The 18,978-nt window shown below is 43.5% G+C and overlaps 1 protein-coding gene and 1 long non-coding RNA gene across 5 annotated transcripts in view; both read right to left on the bottom strand.

Annotated features, from left to right (window-relative positions):
• Positions 1-1,000: 1,000 nt before the first annotated feature.
• secisbp2l (SECIS binding protein 2-like) lies at positions 1,001-17,281 on the bottom strand. 4 transcript variants are annotated; one of them, XM_030087989.1, is made up of 18 exons: positions 16,968-17,281; positions 11,868-12,079; positions 10,630-10,954; positions 10,380-10,512; positions 9,608-9,831; positions 9,307-9,331; positions 9,064-9,182; positions 8,403-8,510; positions 8,177-8,293; positions 7,501-7,668; positions 7,252-7,393; positions 6,833-6,999; positions 6,554-6,686; positions 6,285-6,447; positions 5,034-5,254; positions 4,335-4,489; positions 3,792-4,011; positions 1,001-3,462 (listed from the first exon to the last, which is right to left on the bottom strand). In XM_030087989.1, the coding sequence occupies exons 1-18, from the start codon at positions 16,986-16,988 to the stop codon at positions 2,837-2,839; spliced, it is 3,279 nt and encodes a 1,092-aa protein (XP_029943849.1). In that variant the 5' UTR covers positions 16,989-17,281; the 3' UTR covers positions 1,001-2,836. The 4 variants fall into 4 exon arrangements, with proteins under 4 accessions (XP_029943849.1, XP_029943856.1, XP_029943866.1 ...); XM_030087996.1 differs by having other exon boundaries at positions 9,064-9,179; positions 16,968-17,280; XM_030088006.1 differs by having other exon boundaries at positions 10,380-10,509; positions 16,968-17,280.
• Positions 1,001-18,978, bottom strand: part of LOC115385934 (uncharacterized) — a 28,520-nt gene continuing 10,542 nt past the window's right edge. Inside the window, exon 2 of the long non-coding RNA XR_003931216.1 lies at positions 1,001-2,702. This is a non-coding gene — a long non-coding RNA (uncharacterized LOC115385934). The remainder of the gene's footprint in view (positions 2,703-18,978) is intronic.

The raw sequence follows: 18,978 nt of genomic DNA, 5'->3' as shown, positions 1-18,978 counted from the left end.
AGCATAGGGTTAGGGTTAGGGTTAGGTCCTGGCGTTGTGATTATTTATGAGTGCTTATAACTGTAGCTACACGTGCTATAATGGCACTGTAATGCTTTATAAATGTACTTATGTGTTATACCGGGTGCTTCAAGTAAAGTGTTACCGGAAATTTCTTATGAAAATATTAGAGCCTGATTTCTGTTTTGCTTTTACACTGTTCAAATACCATACAGTTCTTTCATACCGTGTAGATTAAATGTATTTAAAAAAGCAGGACTTGTCCAATTTATGTTTAGTATATTTGATATGTATGAAAATTTAAATTTGCCAAATATAGTTTCAGCATACTGTAAGTATACAGTAGTGTAATGTAACCCAGGGTTGAGCATAACCCTAACCATAAATCTATGGGTTAGAGTTTGTACAGCTGCTTCACCAAAATTGTGTGTCCCTACTGAGGTACTGTATTTATGTCTATATTTTTACTGTAACTAATAAGCACAGAAAGAATGGGATCGATTTAATGTAAAACAATGTCATCCAGCATTCACTTTACATGAGCCGGAGTCATGTTTGCCTGAATCTACACCAGCATGCATGGAGGCCCAGCATTAGGGGGCACTAGAGAGTCTCAAGAGGCCACAACTGTGGGGGCGGCATAGCAAACGGACCTCTAAAGTTGCACTTATATATATATATGCATATTTTCTAACTATGTGGCATCAGGACGTCCAGCACGGAGTGACATAAAGCTTGAGCAGTTGGGCTGCAAAATACTGCAAATATCACTTCTGATGACCGTCTGTTGATCAGTGCACACGCAGAGAACCAGACATCAGTTTACTTAAACAACATTTTAATGATGTTAATCATCAGTTCATATAGGTTAAGAGGGAGAACAGGATTATGAGAAACGGCCTCTAACAATAGTCGCTAGTGATGTACAATCCGAAGGAGACGCTCTTAAATATCCATATAAAGACGAAGAACACGCTGATAAAAATTACTTCATTGAACCGTTTTTTTGTTTTTTTTAGTTCACATTAGTAACAAGACCTTTACCAGTACTGTATTTACATAGTGCAAAAAAAAAAAAAATCACACTTTCTGTCAAAGAACATACGGCGAACACTGATGGATGTTGTAGCAACAAAAGGCCGACACACAGCGTACCTTCTATCAAAGCCAGTAATACTTTCATGATCTGTGATGTGCGGTGCCGGGGACACCGCCGTCTCCCTCCGTGGGGCTTCACATTGCAAACGGCCCGACACGCTGCGTTGTACTCACTGCAAGACAATCCGCAGGCTGAAATCTCACTATGAATCACTACCAAATATCAAATCTGATTCCAACTGCGAGAATGTTAAACTATCAAATGGCTTTGAGAAAGGGACAATAGGATTATTTTTAATACAATGAAAAATCAAAATCTCTTTTGTACACTTGTATTTACATGGGCGTGTGTGCATGATTTTGTGGTGACTGGCGGCGATCGCGCGGCCCCACAGAGGCAGCCTATCAGCTGAGGTGAGTCTAAATGTGATCCGCCTGTCAGACCAGACGGGCCCCGCAAGGATTCAATAACAAACACATAAGACTGATTTCTCGCTTCATCAATACCAGTAAACTCCGGCTCGTCTTGGGGCTTTACACTTCATTTCATAGTGATGTAAACTACAAACACAGAGCCGTGTGCTGACACTTCCACTGCTAAGTTCTGATAATTCACCACAAAGATGGAGACGGTGGGGGCGATAAAGATTAATGCTTGTAGTCCTAGTAAGAGGCAGAACAGAGGTTCCCCCCCCCCCACCAGAAGAGAACAGAACAGGAGCAGGATTCTGATGAAGCACAGACAGCATCTGGTAACTCAGGACAAGTCGATTCAGAGAGAGGAAACAAAACAACCCTAAACAGTTTCACACGAGGCAAGATCAATATGACAAACCATTACATAGTGAAGGAGAACCACCTAGACAAAGGTTATATTCACAAAGCTTGTTCTGCTTCTTAGAAGTTAAATCATTTGAATCTGAATACAGAATGAGACACACATTATTTCAACATTTAAAAAAAAAAAAAAAAAAAAAGAAACACTTTCTGAAGACTTAGTGGAGGGAGTGGTTTCGGTGCGGAGACCCCCGACACTTTATTATTCTGTGAGGAAAGAAGTTATAAACAAAAAACTCTCCTTTTTCATGAAGAACAGCGAGGTGAAATTTCATACACACACACACACACACACACTCGTTATTTACAAGGATAAAGCCAACAAACACACAGCAAAAATAAATGCAAACCATGTTCCTGTAAAAACACACAAATGCTTTGCAGAGCTGTAAACCTTCGGCGCTCTGACTGAAGTACGATGGGACCTTCCTCCTCCACTGGAGCCACACGGTAACTCCTGGGTTGTCTTTCCTTTATTTATTTAATTTTTTTGTCACGCTCATCACTTGCTCCCACAAAACGTTGTAGACTCTCAAAGAGTTCAGGTTCAGAGGAGAAAAATACATCTAGTTTCCCTCTGAATTCAAGTGTTGCAGGTAATGGGCGTCGACGTGAATCAGGAGGTGAAGGTTTTCCTCTGTCGCTGCTAGTTTCTATCCCTCACACCATGCTAGCAGTTGTCTGGTGTGTGTGTGTGAGTTGGTCGGTTCCTCTGTGACGTGCTGGAGGTGGTGTGTGTGTGTGTGTGTGTGTGTGTGTGTGTGTGTCTGTGTGTGTGAGCGTTGGTCAGTTGGTGGATACCTGAGATTATGTCTGGTGCCAGGGATTAGAGACGAAAGGCTGCTGGTCGCCGTGACGACGATGAGTGGGAGTGACGGAGGGAATGAACGGAGAGCGGACTTCACCCGACCAGCTTCTTGGCCTCCGCTTGTTCTGAGACTTCTGACCTGGTCTCTGCCGCATCTGCTGAATCCAGGTCATCTTCCTCCTCGCTCTGTCCTCGCTCCTCTTCCTCGTCCTCCTCCTCATCCTCTTCCTCCTCCTCCTCCTCCTCTGTGCTCTCTTGGCTCTTTCCCAGCTGCAAGTTTTCCAAGGTCTTAGTCACCCATGATTCAATGCGGCTGTTCAGGGTGCGCACCTCCACAGAAATGGGCTCGGGAGTGTAGTCCTCCTCCTCCTCCTCTTCCTCCTCAGCCTCCTCCAGCATCCCCGGGACCAGAGTGGAGGTGGTGGAGGTGATGGAGGAGTTGAGCGGCCCCCTGCAGCTGCCGTCCAGCGAGGCGGTCTCGGTGCTCTGCTGGGAGGCCAGCTCCAGCTTGTCGTCCGCTCGCACCTCCTCCTTCTCCCCCTGTGCGGGGGGTCCTGCTCTGGGCTGGGGGGCAGTGGGGCCGGGCGGGGCGGAGCTGGACGAGGCCGCCGGAGCCTCCGAGTCCCTCTGAGCGGCTGCAGGAGGTGCGGGCCGACTTGGTTCGGCCTCGACAGGCTCCAGGGCGTCGGAATTATCCATCATACTTCTCCAGTTCGTCTCTGAAAGAGAAACACGGCGTTAATGTGTCAACGCATTTTGTTAAATCACATTTTTTACTGACAGTTTGATGTTAGTATCTGGCTTCAGTTGATGCTTTTTTGTCTTGAAGTTTTTGAAGGCTGCCACAGAACAAAAGTGTATCAACCATTTCCTATCAAAACACCGTTTTTACTGTTTCAGATGTTGTGCAAAACAACTGAAGTGTAACATGAAAAAGAAAAAATTAGTAGTTCTTGGGGTTTTGTTTTTTTTTTGGGTGTTGATGTGTGATTTGGATTGAATAAACGTCACTAAGAACACAGGTTAAAATAAAGAGCAGCGCGCTCACCATACTCCTTCTCATTGACCTCTGAGATGGGCTCAGAGAAGATGGAGCAGAAGGAGATGGCTGAAGCAGCGGACGGGTTCCGGGAGTGTCCCATGTGATGGGGGACTTTCTTGTCGTTTTTCACGGCCTCCTCGGCCTGCTCCTGCTCCAGAGCTGACACCATGTCCTTGTAGGCCTTCCTCGCCTCCTCCGTCAGGGACACCAGTCGATTGAAGAGTCCCTGAAGGAGAAAGATGGATTCATCGTTTCATTCAAACTGAAACAGAACGCAATGTGGGATGACCAGGAGCTTCAAAGGCCACTCTCATCCGCTCTGTCTTGCTCCTTTTTCCTGAACTGACAGATACTGAAGCACAGAAAAGCTCAAATTGAGTCCGAAGTCCACTTCAAAGACAGACAGAGTGCAGAGCTCTACCCCTCCTCTCCGTTTACGAGTTATGCTTATGGCAAGAACGCACGCCAAATCCTGATATGCCAGCATTAAAGGGTTAAAACAGCAGTGTAATAAAATCAGCCAGATCAGGTGGCGTGGCAGCGCCTCACCTCAGCTCCAGAGTAGTTGAAAATTCCCACAACGCTAACGGGCACGAGCTTGTTGACGCAGCGTCCGAGGGCTTTTCTGCCCAAGGCGAACACAAACGGGATCTCCTGCTCTCTTGCCATGGCGATCACATTGTACAAAGCTTCATCGAGGCCACCTGCAGCAAAGAAACTATTAGAGACTCGCACGTTTCACATTTAAGCAAACACACATACAAGAACGTTAGAGAGCAAAGTCTATGCTGAGTGAAACAAAGCATCTAATAAAGTGAAATGCTGACTTTTCAAACATTTGCTTATTTGCAGAACAAGCAGCAGAAATGTAATGAGTTAATTGGAGTCACGTTTCTAGTCGTTGGTAAATCAATTTTCATTCAGTCCGGCATAAACATGTTGTCGGTCTTGAGGGAAAAGTTACAATTATAATTCTGTGTCTATTTGCTGTTCAGATGTGAGTAATGAACATCTAGTTTCTGTGATTTTAGTTCTTGCTTTATATCAAAATGTGCAGAAAACAGAAAAGCTCAACAATCAAAGAAACGTGTTTCGTTACAGGAAGGTAATGATTTTTTACGGCATGTTACTACAAATACGCTTATTTTGACAAGCTGGTGTGACTTCCATTCTTCACTACAACTCCAGATCCTGCCTGAGCTGCTCACATCTCTGGATGCTGATAACAGGATAAACTCCCACATTCACCTTTGGCCTGGATCTTCTCACAGTTGGGAGAGATGATGACACACTTGATCTTATGCAGCTTCATGTGTTTGGTGACCTCCCGCAGGCCCATGACCAGGCGGCGTTTGGATTTGGCTTTTGTGGGATCCTTCTGGTAGACCCGCTCCTGGAAACGAACCAGCTCCTGCAACAGCAGTGTCACGCTCTCATCGATCTCCTTACTCAGCACCTGGTTACAGTACCTGTAAATGAGGAAAGAGTCACAACAGGGACCAAAAATTTAAGTTACAGATGTTCAAATATATGTGGAAATATATATTTATTTTTCTATAAAAATATATTTTGTGGCATTTTTTTCTGTACAAAATATTAATTTTTTTTCCATTTGGAGGCAATGTGTCTATTTTAGTGCCATCAAAACCACACAGCACTAATGAGTGCCATATATTTGAATTTAACCTGGAAATGGAGGCAAAAGCACTGACAATTTGCTTTTTGAAATTCTAGATCTAAAAAAATAAAAATCCTCAGACTGAACTTCAGCAAATTGTTGCAAATTCACCGGTCTGCTGGTGTTGACCTAAAAGGTGAGGGTATTTTAGACCTTTTACAAAAAAAAAAAAAAAAATGGCGGTTTGATGAAAATGGCTCTGTGAAGCCACACAGGCTTCAGTATTTGTCATTCATAAATTACTTTCATTCACAATTTATGAAACAATTCATGCCAAGTTCTCCAGTTGCATGCTTGCCCTGCTTGTGCTTTTACACGTCGGCATCATCGTTCACCTGAAACCTGGCTGCAGCTTTGCATACTTAGATGAAATATCAGACGGTGTGAGGGAAAAAGTGTCCCGACAGTCTGAGTTGAGAGGAGGAGCTTGGCTACAGAGGCCTTTTGGAAGCTTCAAATGCAAAATCTGTTAGAGCAGGGTGGGCCGGGACAATAGGCCCACAGCGGAGGACACAGAGGGACAAAGCTGTGTTTGTCACAACTGGCGTCCATTTTTGCTGAGAATGGACAATGCGCTAGACATCTGTGCCATACTTTACAATTCTTTATTGTACAGTTCCACCCTAAAAACACCCGCTTACTTCCAGAGGGGGCTTCTCACAGCCGAGGCTCTGTGACGGCGGAGTGGGCCAAGCATTTGCTTTTCTAACCATTGTTTTGGTCACCACGTTGTGCATTTCTCAGACATTCCTAAAGCCGGGGTTCCTGCTCCGTTCGGCATTCTGTTTGTCGCTCGGTGAGGAGTTAGCGGGTGCACTCACTCTCTGAAACGTCGGCTGTGGATCTTCGTGATGGCGTTGGAAGCCATGGGGCTCCCGATGCCAGAGCTGGCAGGGGAGCCCTGGGAAACCGGGGTGATGCTGTACGGAGAGGCCTGACTGGCCGGGGACAGGGACGCATCGCTGGGCATGCTCAGACCGTTCTCTGTGACAATAAAAAACACATACCAGAAATAAACTCAAACTGCACAGTGGATACAAACACACCGTCACAAGTGTAAGGATTTCTGTCAGAGATGAGCTCCCTTCACCTTCTTGGGACACGGGCTCTCGAGAAAGCTCATCAGTGAAGTTCAGACACTCATCCCCGGGCTCCTCATGGCCTGGTGTCTCTTGTTCTACACTTGGTTTCCCCTTCTTTCCTTCCCGTTCTTTTAAAATAATCTTTTCATATGGAGAGTGGGAAAACAAACAAGCAGAGAATTGTGAAGAAGCTGGATAATGGTCTGGGTCATTTATATGAAGTTTTCTTTGAGACGAGCATTTCTGCAAAAAAAGTTTTATGAAACCAGAAGCATGAAATTACAAACCTTCTTCAGGGCTGTTGGTCGCTTGACTTTGGGGATCTCCCTCTCCTTGCCCCTCTTCATACGGGGTGCCGTGGAGTCCAGGGTGTTGTGTGGGGCTGAGTATTGCTGCTGATGAGCCTTCATCGTGCTGGTGGAGCCTGAGCTGTGGAATGGAGTGGTTGTTCCAACTGGGGAGAAAGACAACACCACGACATGTTTGTGTTAGATGGATTCATGGAGGAAAAACTGAACATTAAACTGAATTAACACCTTCGTAACCGAAGATTCAATAAACAATTTCAGGTTTTCTTTTATGCATTTTTAAGACACTCAAATTATTGTTGATTTGACCCTTCATGCTGGCCTTAAAGACATCACTCTTAAAGACATAAACAGCTAAATGCGTTTTCAACAAATGTCTAACTGAAAGTAAAGAATACCTGTGAAAGACAGCGGCTTGGTATTGGTGAGTTGCCTGGCCTTCATAGCCTGTTGTTGCTTCTCCAAAGCTGCCAGCATGTCTCCCAGGTCCAGCTCCACAGAGGTTTTACTCTTTTTCCCTGCAGCTTTGGTAAATGCTTCCTGTCAGACCACGGGGAGAGGCAAACAAGGTCACACCGGCAAAAACAAGAAAAGAAAACCTAACAACAACAGAGGCAATAATGGGTCAGACAGTAGCGTTTTAATACCTGTAATTTCTTCTGCTCCATGCTGATTTCCGAGTACTCCTGTGCAGTGGCCAAAGCAGCAGCCAGAGCCTTCTTCCTCTGGCTTTTGGCCCTCTTGGGAACAGAGGTGGTGATGGGGATAGGAGTCTGCACGATGTTGATGGGGGAGTTTTCTGGGAGGTTATCCAGCTGTGTTTTTAAATGAAGATACAGGATTGAAGATGTAAGGCTGATGAAATGACACAAATTCTACACAAAATTGAAAAAACAACATGTATGTGACAAAGGAAGCTTTTTTTTTGTCACTACATTATTTTGGTATGAGTGCATCAGATCTGCACCCTTTTCTTATCATCACTCCCCAATACCATTTTAATTACCCATCACTGACGGATTTTATATTAGTATCATTGCGTTATGTAATCTGTTTCCTCAGCTTCAGCTGTCCCCAAACCTCATCACATTAAGCCAATCACACCAATGTCAATGGCTGCCATTACAGAGGAAGTGATTTGGAGTTTATTGTCTTGCTTCAAGGGTACTTCGTCATACAGACAGGAACAATGTGACTGAACGATAACCGACTCAAGGGACAGCTGCCCCAGAGAACATCGCAGATCATTGCAGAGCTCTACGTCACATTATATGACAAAGACTTCCTTTCAACACATTATGTAAAGACAAAGCACTCCTTTACCAAGTTTTTGGGAAGTTTGGGTTGAGTGTGTGTCTGAGCTGGAGGCTGGGCAGAGTCAGGTTTATTGTTGCGTTGAACTGCCCCTCCAGTAGGGAGCTCTGGAAACTCATCTTCATCCTAACCGACAGAAAGCATGTTAGCATTACACATTACTTCAATACTAAGCACAGCAGTGTTACACTGAGAATGAATTCGGAATGGAATTCAGCAGGAAGCCATGTCTCACCTCAAAGTAGAGGGGCTCTGGAGTGAGGTTTGTGACGGCGACGGCAGCGGGCTGCAACCGCTCTGACTGGTTTGGAGGCAGACGTCCAGGATAGCCGCTGTGGAAATCCTGAAGAGCAAGGTGAACACAGGACTCACACAGGATACTGTTTAAAGGCACGTTCAAAAAAGCAAACAAACCACAAAATATGAGGAGCTCATTACTTCTTGTCAGCTATGCCCTTATGCTGCCAACTTCTGGGTTCATCACGCCAGATTATGTGGTTTGCATTCTTTGATTTGGCACAAGCTTTATGCCACATGCCCTTCCTGGTTCAAACTGAGCAGTTGAGGGGTAAGGACATTGCTTGGGGACAAACTTCCACTAAAAAGCTTACCGCCAGCAATGTCAATAGTTTTTTTTTTGACAAAATATATTGTCTTAATATTCAGGATGTTCAGTTTATCAACAAGTGTAATGGCACAATGATGAATCTATACTTACTAGATGACTATTTTATTTTATATTAAGTGCAACAGTATATTTGGCCAAATACTTACACAAATATATTATTCATCTGAGATTATCTTCAATGCAAATTCAGACTTTTTATCTTTTTCTGTGCATCTACTGTAAAATGGTGGGATAATTGTAAGAAAGGAGGCCAGACCAACTACTTTACCTGTGAGAAGTTTCTCTGTTCAGGATTCTTCCTCTGATCGGCTCTGTGATACTGGCCATTTCTGTCTCCCCAGGACTTTGAGGTTGCCTGAGAGGCTACATTTACCCAGGAACCTCCTGCTGGATAAAAATAATAATTCTCACATAAAAGAGGAAGACTTCTGATGACTGGTGAGACATTAAAAGGTGAATATCAACTATAAAAAAACACATAATGAAGTTAAGCATAGTGAACTAAACGTACCTGTCATGACACCAGCTTCTACTCCCTGTAAAGCAGACAAAAAACACGGAGTTAAAATGCTTGTTCAAGAGAACCTGTGTGGAAGAAACATCAGACCATTGCAGCTCCATTGCCGACTGCATCATTTCAATCACTCCCCTTTAAACCCTACTGCGTGTCCTGAGTCACTCAAACATCACAATAATGCATACATCTCGTTTTTAATGCTGTTTTTATGAACTCCAAACTCAACACTCAAGGGGTTTGGATTTTACAATACATCACGTGTGTTAAAAGAAGTAATGGTAGGAATGCAGCATACCATAGGTGTTGCTGTGTTGTCTGCTGTCCGTTGTGTGACCCCAGCTGCCTGGTTGTGTTTCGGGCTGCAGTAGCCACTATCGCTATCGATGTCTGCCTCGCTGGCGCCTTGCTCGTTGTAGTTTTCCGCTGGGTGGGAGGCCCGTCGTCTCTTTGTTCGGTTCTTCCACAGCAGGGGACTAACCCGCTCAGCAGCACACCGCCCTGACATCTCTCCCGGGAAATCTGACAAGAAAGAACCCAGTTAGACCTGAAATAGCAAGTCATTAATAAAATGAAACAAAACTGCCGCCGTTAACCATAAAGGGGTAATAAATGCTTTAGATACATTTTTGCACACTCGCTGAGTGTGTATGACACCCTCAAGTACGTTGAAGTAAACTTGGCAATCGACAGTCACTGTTTTCCTGAGACAGAGATATCATTACCGACGTCACGTCTGCGACACGTGTCAGCCCTTCTAACTGGAAACACAGCATTCCACCTTCTTTCAAATACCCAGCACAAGAATCATCACCAGAAACCTGGGAGACCTTTTACTGGCAGCGTGCGTACTTCACCGACACGGCATTCTCGTTCTCAGTGAAGCAGATAATTTCAATAAAGTCTGGAATGTGCAGAGCTGTATTTTCATTTTAGACATGTGACTCAAGATCGTCACCAAGGACTGTCCTGCTCAAACATGGATTTATTTTTTTTTTGTCAAGTAAGTTTGTGAGTAGTTATTTGTATGCAGCTCCAATGACAGGAGAAATATGCTGCGGTTTTCTTACCCGTCTGCTGCGCTGCATCCACTAACATGACAGTCTTGACAGGCCCTAACGCGCACACCTCCTTCTGCACGGCTACATTTCTGGTTGGAGGCCTGCGACCCCGGGGAGGCTGGCACACACCTAAATGTTGCTGCTGGTGAAAGAAAACATGGCATACTCTGGTCAATAAACAGAATGAGTGAGGAAGAAGTGAATAATAAGACAACACGGAGTGTAAGCAGTCCACAGTGAAGTCATGAATACGCCGTACCTTAGGGAGAACATTAGACCGGACCATGCCTCTGCCCCTCTGACTGGCCATTCCATAGGCTGGCCCCAGAGGCCTTTCACCAACATCTGCTGAAACAGGGTTGACCATTCCAGCTTGGACTGGGCCTGCTGCATACGTGCCGGGGAAGGGCTGATAGAAGCCCATCACGGGCGGGCACGGGGCAGGCATTATCTGGTAGTAAGCGTAGTCATTGGACACGGGAGGCTGGGGGGAAGACAGGATGGGGTAGGCCAGGTATGGACCTCCAGGGGTGGGGTTTGGCTGCTGCCAGCGCAGCTCCCCTCCATTGTACATCGGATGTTGCCTGTGAAGCAGCACAGAGGTGGAGTCATCTCGTCAGTTCCGCTTTGCACACAAAGAAAAGCCAGCATTATTTGTGGATTGTCGGCTCTTCAAGTCCAGTTCAAAACTTCCTGCCAAAACAAAACAACGCTCCTTTCTTGGAGGATATTACAACGCAAGATTTCTTTCTAATGAAAGCATAAAATGATGGTTAACACGCAGTTAACACAGAAATTAATCTAGCAAAACTGCTAACTTTGTGCTTCCTATTCAAAATGACAGTGTTTGCAAGACTATTTACTACACTTCTTAAAAAAAAAAAAAAAAAAAAATCAAACAACAGTAACCACTTTGATTCCCTTGGAAAGAGACGACCTCGAGGGAGGTGAACATCTGCGATGGTGCAGTGATGTGCACGATGGTTGTTTTATCACAGGCTGTGTCTGTAGTATGCACAAACCCTGATAAGGATCCAGATGACATTTTCACAGCCACTCTACTATAGCGGGCACTTCCTTGCATTCAAATAGTGGGGAAGGAAACAAAGGAACGGATGTGTGCAGGATACAGAAGATCACTCTGGACAAAGAAAGAGCCACTGGAAACACAGACGGTGGTTTCATGTAAACTCTCAACAAGTGGGGAGGTTTCCATTCATAATTGAGCAGTCTTACAAGACAAAGCAAATCGAAAGGACCGGACAATGCTCTGTTTAGAAGATCTGGTGTTATTGCGTGAAAGAAAACATTGGAGGTAAAATGTTCTTTCAATGTAATCACATTTATTGTGAGATTAAGAGATGTGAAAATAGAAAGAGCAGTCAATAGTTTAGAGGAGAGCGGATTTTTTTCTCTTGAGATCAGTTTGCAGCTGCTAATTTAAAAAGTTTAATTTTTTTTCCCCGATGTCTACTCAGTGTGCCACAGTGAAAGTACCTGTTGGGTTGGTTCTCTTGAACGAAAGGGTAGCAGGTGATGAGGTAGCTGGGTATGGGAGTGGTCTCCACCCCTCCACCGCCTCCTCCTAGGCCTCCACCGCCTCCTCCTCCTCCACCCGCCTCGCCAGAAAGACTCATGCTAACAAGGGATCCTTCAAGACCTCTCTTCTGTGGGATGAACGGTTCCACTTCAGGTGAAAGCTTCACATCCTGTGCAGAGACAAGAGAACAACCATTACTGTCACGCTGTGAGCAACGGCTGCCAATTACTGGGGACGTGATCGACTGGAGGGAGAGGAGGAGGTCGGCCCCCAGCAACGCATATCTGTTTGTCAAACTGCCAGACGTCAACTTCTCAGCGCTCCCCCATCAAGTTCAGTGTTCACTATTTCCATAACAGCATCTAAATGACACACCGGAACATTTTATTATTATTGCCACCCACACCTATCAAATGAGAAAGTTGTAAAGTGGAAATAAAAAGTTATAACAATTCAGTCATGGAAAAACATTTACATTCTTAAAAAATGACTTTGGAATGAACTAGTCTGTTTGCAAACTGTATTAGAGTACTGGTTCTCAGATCTTTTAGAAGATCACTGATACACTTTGTAACATAGAATAATCAAACTCGAGTATGACAGTAAACAATGTCACTCCTCTCTAAAGGAGAGAACTGCTGCAATGTGTTACAATATGCAAGACTAACAGTTATTGTGTAGGTCAATAAATGAAACTGCCAGTGACCTCAGGAAATACATAAAACAGAGGTAACAAAGAACCGTGTTGTTGCTTTAATGTCCAGAGAAAGCTTCAGTAAGGAAATACAAAGAAAAACTGGATGTGCTCCAGTCGTTGACCTCCAGGGGAATTTTAAAAGTTTTGTTTTGATCATTGTGCCATTTTCTGCTGCGTTTCTATTAGTTGCTAGTGCCTGTAGCAGCAGTTAGTTATTTATATTTTGTCTGAGACAGCCATAATTGTGACTCAAGTTTTGAACCCGAGAACACAGGAGAGTGTTGCTGTACATAGTGCACCGACAGACAGGTCAACTACGTCACACCTCAGCATTGTGCAATGTTACATTGCTAGATTTATAGTCTTTAGCCTCAACAACAATCAATTAAAAAGCACTAGAAAACAGTACTTAGAAAACAAATTTAGAATTCAAATATGATGAACAAAATGTGTAAGTCGACTGTCGCTCGGCTGGTAGAGTGGTCATCTTGCAATCAGAAGGTTGTTGGATCAATGCCCCATCTCCTTGTCCACATGTCAAACTGCACTTGAGAAAGACACTGAACCCCAAACTGCACCCAGGATGGATTGAGCGCCTTGCATAGCAGACACCTCCACTGCTGTGTGAATGGGTGAATGTGACTGATGGTGTAAACCGCTTTGGGCTCTGCTCAAGCAGCGTAAAAAGCACCATACAAGTGTCGTAAAGAAACATACATACAAGTAAAGTACATTAAAAACAGAGACATAAATGCAGAAATATAAATCTTTTCCACTGAGAGGAACATCTGTCACTCAAAATATGATGACATTTCTGAGGGGCATTTATGTTGCAATTATTAATTCTCACGGTGAAAATAACCTCCAATTCAAAGCGAATATTGAGAGGCTCTTGCTTTATTCCCTCCAAGATGCATGAAGCACATTGGTGCAAACATTAGCTTCACATTCTTTGTTTTAAGACAAACTAATGGTTTGTTCAGAAGACGATGGGAGAGTGGTAGTTTGGTCCTGCAGTCATCCACTGTTTTTAAATGGGGAAAAAAAAAGATTTCACTGTTACAAGAACAAATATCTGTAGATTTAGGTCATTGTCATATCATTTTCAACTGCAGTCCAACATCATCTCTAATTCTCTAATGAATGATTTTGTCCTAAGATATAAAGGGCAAGCAACATAAAAAATGGTCCTGAGGCCCACTTTTACGTTTTACAGGTCAACGAATTTGTGGTGCAAAAACAAGTCAATAGACGAGTTTCTACGGTGCAGGGAATGAAAGAAAAGACCAAAGACAGACTGGAGATAAGATTTGTATGCGTTTTGTGGCTTTGGACGACAAGAGTAAAGTCAATAAGCCACTCAAAAACAAATGCTGTCTGAAGACGTGGAGCTGCTTGGGTAAAAGATCTGCTTCGTGATTACACCTTTTAACATGTTGAACAAAACTCAATAACACCATGGTGTACTGTACAAAAATCACACTACATGTAAATAATAACAGATATTTACATTTTAACATAAATAATCCTTATTTGCTGTTGTCTTTTCTAAGGTCATTGTATTTGATAGTAAAGGCCAAATTAATATGTTAACTTTCACCAGACTTCCATCTTGCTTTTTATTAAACAAGTAATAACATTATTAAATACATTCAAAGACTGTATCAACAACAATTGAGTTCAAGTGATTCTACTCAACATGTTATGGTTGTATATAGTCGGTCATTGAAAGCATCGTCTCTGACTTTTCTTTCAGCAATATTGGTCCTAAAGCAACACAGTTTAATCCTTCAGTGCGCATCCTTATTTGACTCCGTGACACTGTCTCGCTCGATCTTCTCCTCTGCAAAGGATGAGTAGAGGTTACAGGGTTCAGAGTACAAAGATGCCCCCTCACTTCTCTGAAACTGTGGTGCGGGACGCATGAATAGAGTATCAGTGCGGCCACTGGATGTCAAACAGGCAGCTATTGTCTCCCACTGCTGGTGTTTGTGGGAGGTTCTCACTTCTTCTAAGGTGATCTATAGATCACATCCCATCTAAACAGAGTCTGCTCTGCCAGCTCAGAGAGGAGCGCCAAATCGCAGCAACAGCAGCCACCATGCCGGGGCTGCCGCTGCAAGCATTCAGGACGAAAGCGGCTCGTCTGAGCACGTACAATGGTACAGTATAGCTGATAGGGTGTTGTTATAGGATTAAGTTTGAGAGGATAAAGTAGGGACAGTACTACAGGATAAGCTAATTATGCAGCAAGCTGTAACATGGAGGCTTTGTGTTCACTTGTGACGAATCTTGAATTGTGAAGAGAGGTGGGGAAATCCCACTAGAGTTGGCTAAAATATATTTTCTAATGATAGTGTGCTAAGAAAAACGTCTTTTTTCTTATTTTTCGGACTTGCATTACAGAAAAGCGATGCAATTTTTTAAACTTGGCAGACTGGCGCATTATTTCATCACATTAACAATAACCTCTTTTTAAAAATTGGAAATGTTTTGGAAAAGCATCAATAGTGAACCCTACAATCTCATCACAAGATGAAAAGAACCCCAGTTGATGAAATTCACCGCTCTTATCACACAGCATTAAATCCAGCTGCTAAAAGACAGAGCTGATCAGGATTCATCCATTGATTTGAAAAAAAGAGAAGAGAATCTGAACATGTGTGGCTTTGTCTTTCTATGCATTTGTATGAGACTGAGTGAGAATAGCTGTGATTGTGAAAAAAGGCAATGAGGTCAGACACAGATGTGCATCCGCTGGGGATGACAGAACCCAGAGTGATTAGACCAGGGTCTACTGATCTCACAAGCCTCTGTTTGTGCTGGCATTTATTTCCACATCAGCTGCAAACACGCTTTCTCAGATTCTGTACTGATACAAGACAAAACATCAAATCAAATTGAGAAGGAACTAAAAAACTAAGTGTTGCCATTGAACTAAATGTATTCCTCACATTTTGAAGTCAACTGATTGATTGATAATGAAGACAGTCAGCATATAGTGGTTCATCGTTTTCCCACAATATTAAACCACTGATTGCCACTTCCTCATCGAACATCTATGATCCTTTTAGTTTTATGTCTAAATGAAAAATGAGAACGTTTCTTTGATTTGTGAGAAAAAAAGAAAAAAAAACAAGTTGTTATGCTCCTGACTGTGGTGGCAAACTAAGCACTGTTAAAAGTACTGGTGTACCCAGATCGTCCCTGTGCCAATAGCTCCATTTACAAAGGAAGGCAAGGCAGGCTTATCTAAACAGCGCTTCTGAGAGCTGAGGCAATTCATGATGCCAAGAACTTGGAAATGAAGCATTAAAAGGAAAATTAAAAAACAAAAAGGTTAAAACGTTACAAATTTAGCATTTAACAAAAACAGACATAAAAAAAACAGATGAACACAAAAGAACATCATCACATTAATCTATTGAAACCAAAAAGCAATTGGAGATACTATATATAATCCAAAAAGTAGAACACACACAGACTAGTCCCGAATAAAGATAATCATCATGTAGTAGTTTTGTAAATGCAGAAACAACCTGCTTTAACACGTTTTACGTAAATAAGGATAAATACAGTTCTAACTTACATATTTTGAGTGAGATCATCGTGGTGTCGTCCCGAAAACAACAATCACTGCGTTGTGTAAGAGGATGAACTGAAAAAAGGGCCTCGGGATACCAAAGTCAACCAAACCAAACTAAACTTTCTACATGTCTAAGAGCGTCAGAGGAATGACATACATGCAGCAGAACCAGATGAGCTACAAACACCCTCCCAGCCTCTCCCGACAACAACACACATGCACACATTCCAGCCAACTCAAACCTTTCTTTTTTTTTTCTTCACCCATCAGGTCTGATTGAGAAAGTAAACCCAGCACATGGAAAACAGAGCTAACCCCAATCCTCTGATTGAAAACCACAAGCGCCGTCAAATGACAGCTGAACGCTAGCTTCAGCTGGTTAGCCAAGCTAACCATTAACCATGCTTTGGGAGCACTGTCACACGAATAAATGTAAACCACGTCGAAAAATGATCTCACACTCATGCTCACAAGTCAGAGGAGCAGAGAGGCAATGTGCGCTGTCGATGATAATCAGCTTTGGTTACCGTTAGCTGGTGAAATGTTAGCCTGCTAGCTGATTTAGGTTAACAGCTAAAACCAGCAAACGGCGTCAGTAATGACTAATAACATATACAGCTCGCTTTATTCAACAAGTAGCTCTGCTTTTGCTAACTGCAATAACAAAGAAAGCCTTTCCGGGCCTTAAAACTAGAACGTACGTATCCCATCTCCAAACAGCTAAAGGGTTAGCAGGACCCCAACAACAACAGAAAAATGCCATAAAAACTGTACCTTAATGTCACTAGCATCCATGTCAGTCACCGACGCCGCGACAGACTGTCATTGACCACAGCGTGGACGTCAGGATGGAGGCCTTTTTAATTTCTTCATTGTAAATAAAGATCAGTAAAGGCTCGGAGTGACTCACACCCAGCTCTAACCGAGCGGACCCTCCGTGAACTGAAGCTGGACGCTGCTGCGTCAGGACGCCGCTGCGTCAGCTCGCTGGCTGCGCCCCTCACGAGATGCGTCCCTCCCTGCCCGGACCAGCCCGGACCCTCGCCGCCCGGACCCTCCGTGAACTGCGTCAGGACGTTGCTGTGCGTCAGCTCGCTACGTTCCTCTCCGAGCCGCAGTCGTACGAGCTGCTGTCACCCTGCTAATGGGAGTCACCTGGAACGGAAGCCGCCGAGGGCTATAAGGCTTAAAAAAAAGAGCGACACAGAAACTATAAATGAGCCATTTTTCACATTTTCTATTAAATGAAACGTCATGGGCCTAAAAACACGTTTATAAATGAAATAACACGGACCATTAAGATACAGTAATATATATAGTTTTACTGTGCATACATAAACATTTTTTTTTGTCATTTTCCATCACTCATCTTCTATGTTGATTTTTCCTGTTCAGGTCTGTGGTGTTGTTGGAGCCAATCCCAGTTCATTATGGACAAGGGCAGTGTATCCCTGGACAGGCGGTCAGTTCATCACAGGGAAAAACACAATGACAAATAACCACTCACTATCACATTCACACGTATGGGTAATTTAGGGTCACCAGTTAACTTCACATGCATGTTTTTGGACTGTAGTAGGAAACCGGAGTACCCAGAGGAAACCCACACACACGAGGTATTGTTTAAAGTATGGAAGATTGATGAACGTGTTGAGAGGGGTTCTCAATAGGCCATCCACACCAACAAAAGGATGAAAGCAAAACAGCCTGATGATATCTTTAAACATTGAAAGAGCAAGAAATGTATACTCACTGTCTTATCAACACCAGAATTCAGTAAAAGTCAGAGAGGAAATTCAAGACCAGGCACTTGGAAATTGAGTAAGACACAGTCAGGGGACCAAGAACTGAAACTACGTCAATGGTCACTGGGGCATTAAGGTTAGAAAGAATCGCACTGGATACCTACACTGAGCCATGCCACAGAACTATGAAGATGTAACCAATGGAAATCCATACGAGTACTGATATCACAGTCATCAAAAGCAGTGTAATAAAATTCACTGTGCATACATTTCCTGATCCTTCTTTGCAGAACCCGTCCGCTCCCACCAGGCTCCAGAAATCTTCCACGAGGTTAAAGGCTGCACTTCAGTCGGCCCACTTGAGAACATTCACAGTTGTCTTGAAGCAACTGCTCTGCCCTCTTGGCTGTGTGCCACGTCTGACTCATTCGGTTTGGAGATGAACCTTCACCCCAGTCTGAGGTTCAGAGTGCTCTGGATCAGGATATCATCAAAGATGTGTCTGTACTTCACTGCAGTAGAAAAACTTCAAAGCATGATGCTGCCACCACCATACTGTACTGTGGGAATGCTACTGGCCAGGTGATGATACCAGAGATGACACTTGGTATTGAGGACAGAGAGTTCAGTCTAGTCCTCTAAGGAGACACCTTTGCTGGAGCATTATAGGATAACAATGACTTCAGCACTTTCTTAAAAACACTGTTGACAGAGTGTAGCTCCATAATTTCTCTGCCAGTCTTGGTGTTGTTTGTAAATGTTTCTGAGCACTTTGGATTACTCTGATTAGGTCACCAGATGGTCTTGATTTATGCTTGTAATTCAAAAATATTACAAGATTCATAACAACATCAGCTTTGAAAGACAAAATGCCCATTATAAACCAGACACCAAATAGATCCTTACTATTTGGTCATCTGAAGGGAAAGTTTCTTAGAAATGACTGATATTGGAGACAGTCGTACTCAGTACAGTATAGATCAGTGATTTCCCCCCGTGACCAGTTTTTTCATTCAACTACCCTCTAATCATGCTGAAGC

The sequence above is a fragment of the Salarias fasciatus genome, chromosome 1, assembly GCF_902148845.1.
Source record: "Salarias fasciatus chromosome 1, fSalaFa1.1, whole genome shotgun sequence".
Taxonomy (NCBI): Eukaryota; Metazoa; Chordata; class Actinopteri; order Blenniiformes; family Blenniidae; genus Salarias; species Salarias fasciatus.
The sequence above is the reverse complement of the archived record's forward strand: the minus strand, read 5'-3'. Positions and strand labels throughout refer to the sequence as shown.

Bases quoted from the DNA above. Each gene is read 5' to 3' on its own strand.
- secisbp2l (XM_030087989.1), bottom strand. From the start codon at position 16,988: ATGGATGCTAGTGACATTAAG. The intron at 8,511-9,063 runs GTAAAGTAGTTG...CTTGCTCTTCAG, and splicing joins AACAGAGAAACTTCTCACAG to GATTTCCACAGCGGCTATCC. The intron at 6,448-6,553 runs GTGAAGGGAGCT...TTATTGTCACAG, and splicing joins AGAGCCCGTGTCCCAAGAAG to AGAACGGTCTGAGCATGCCC.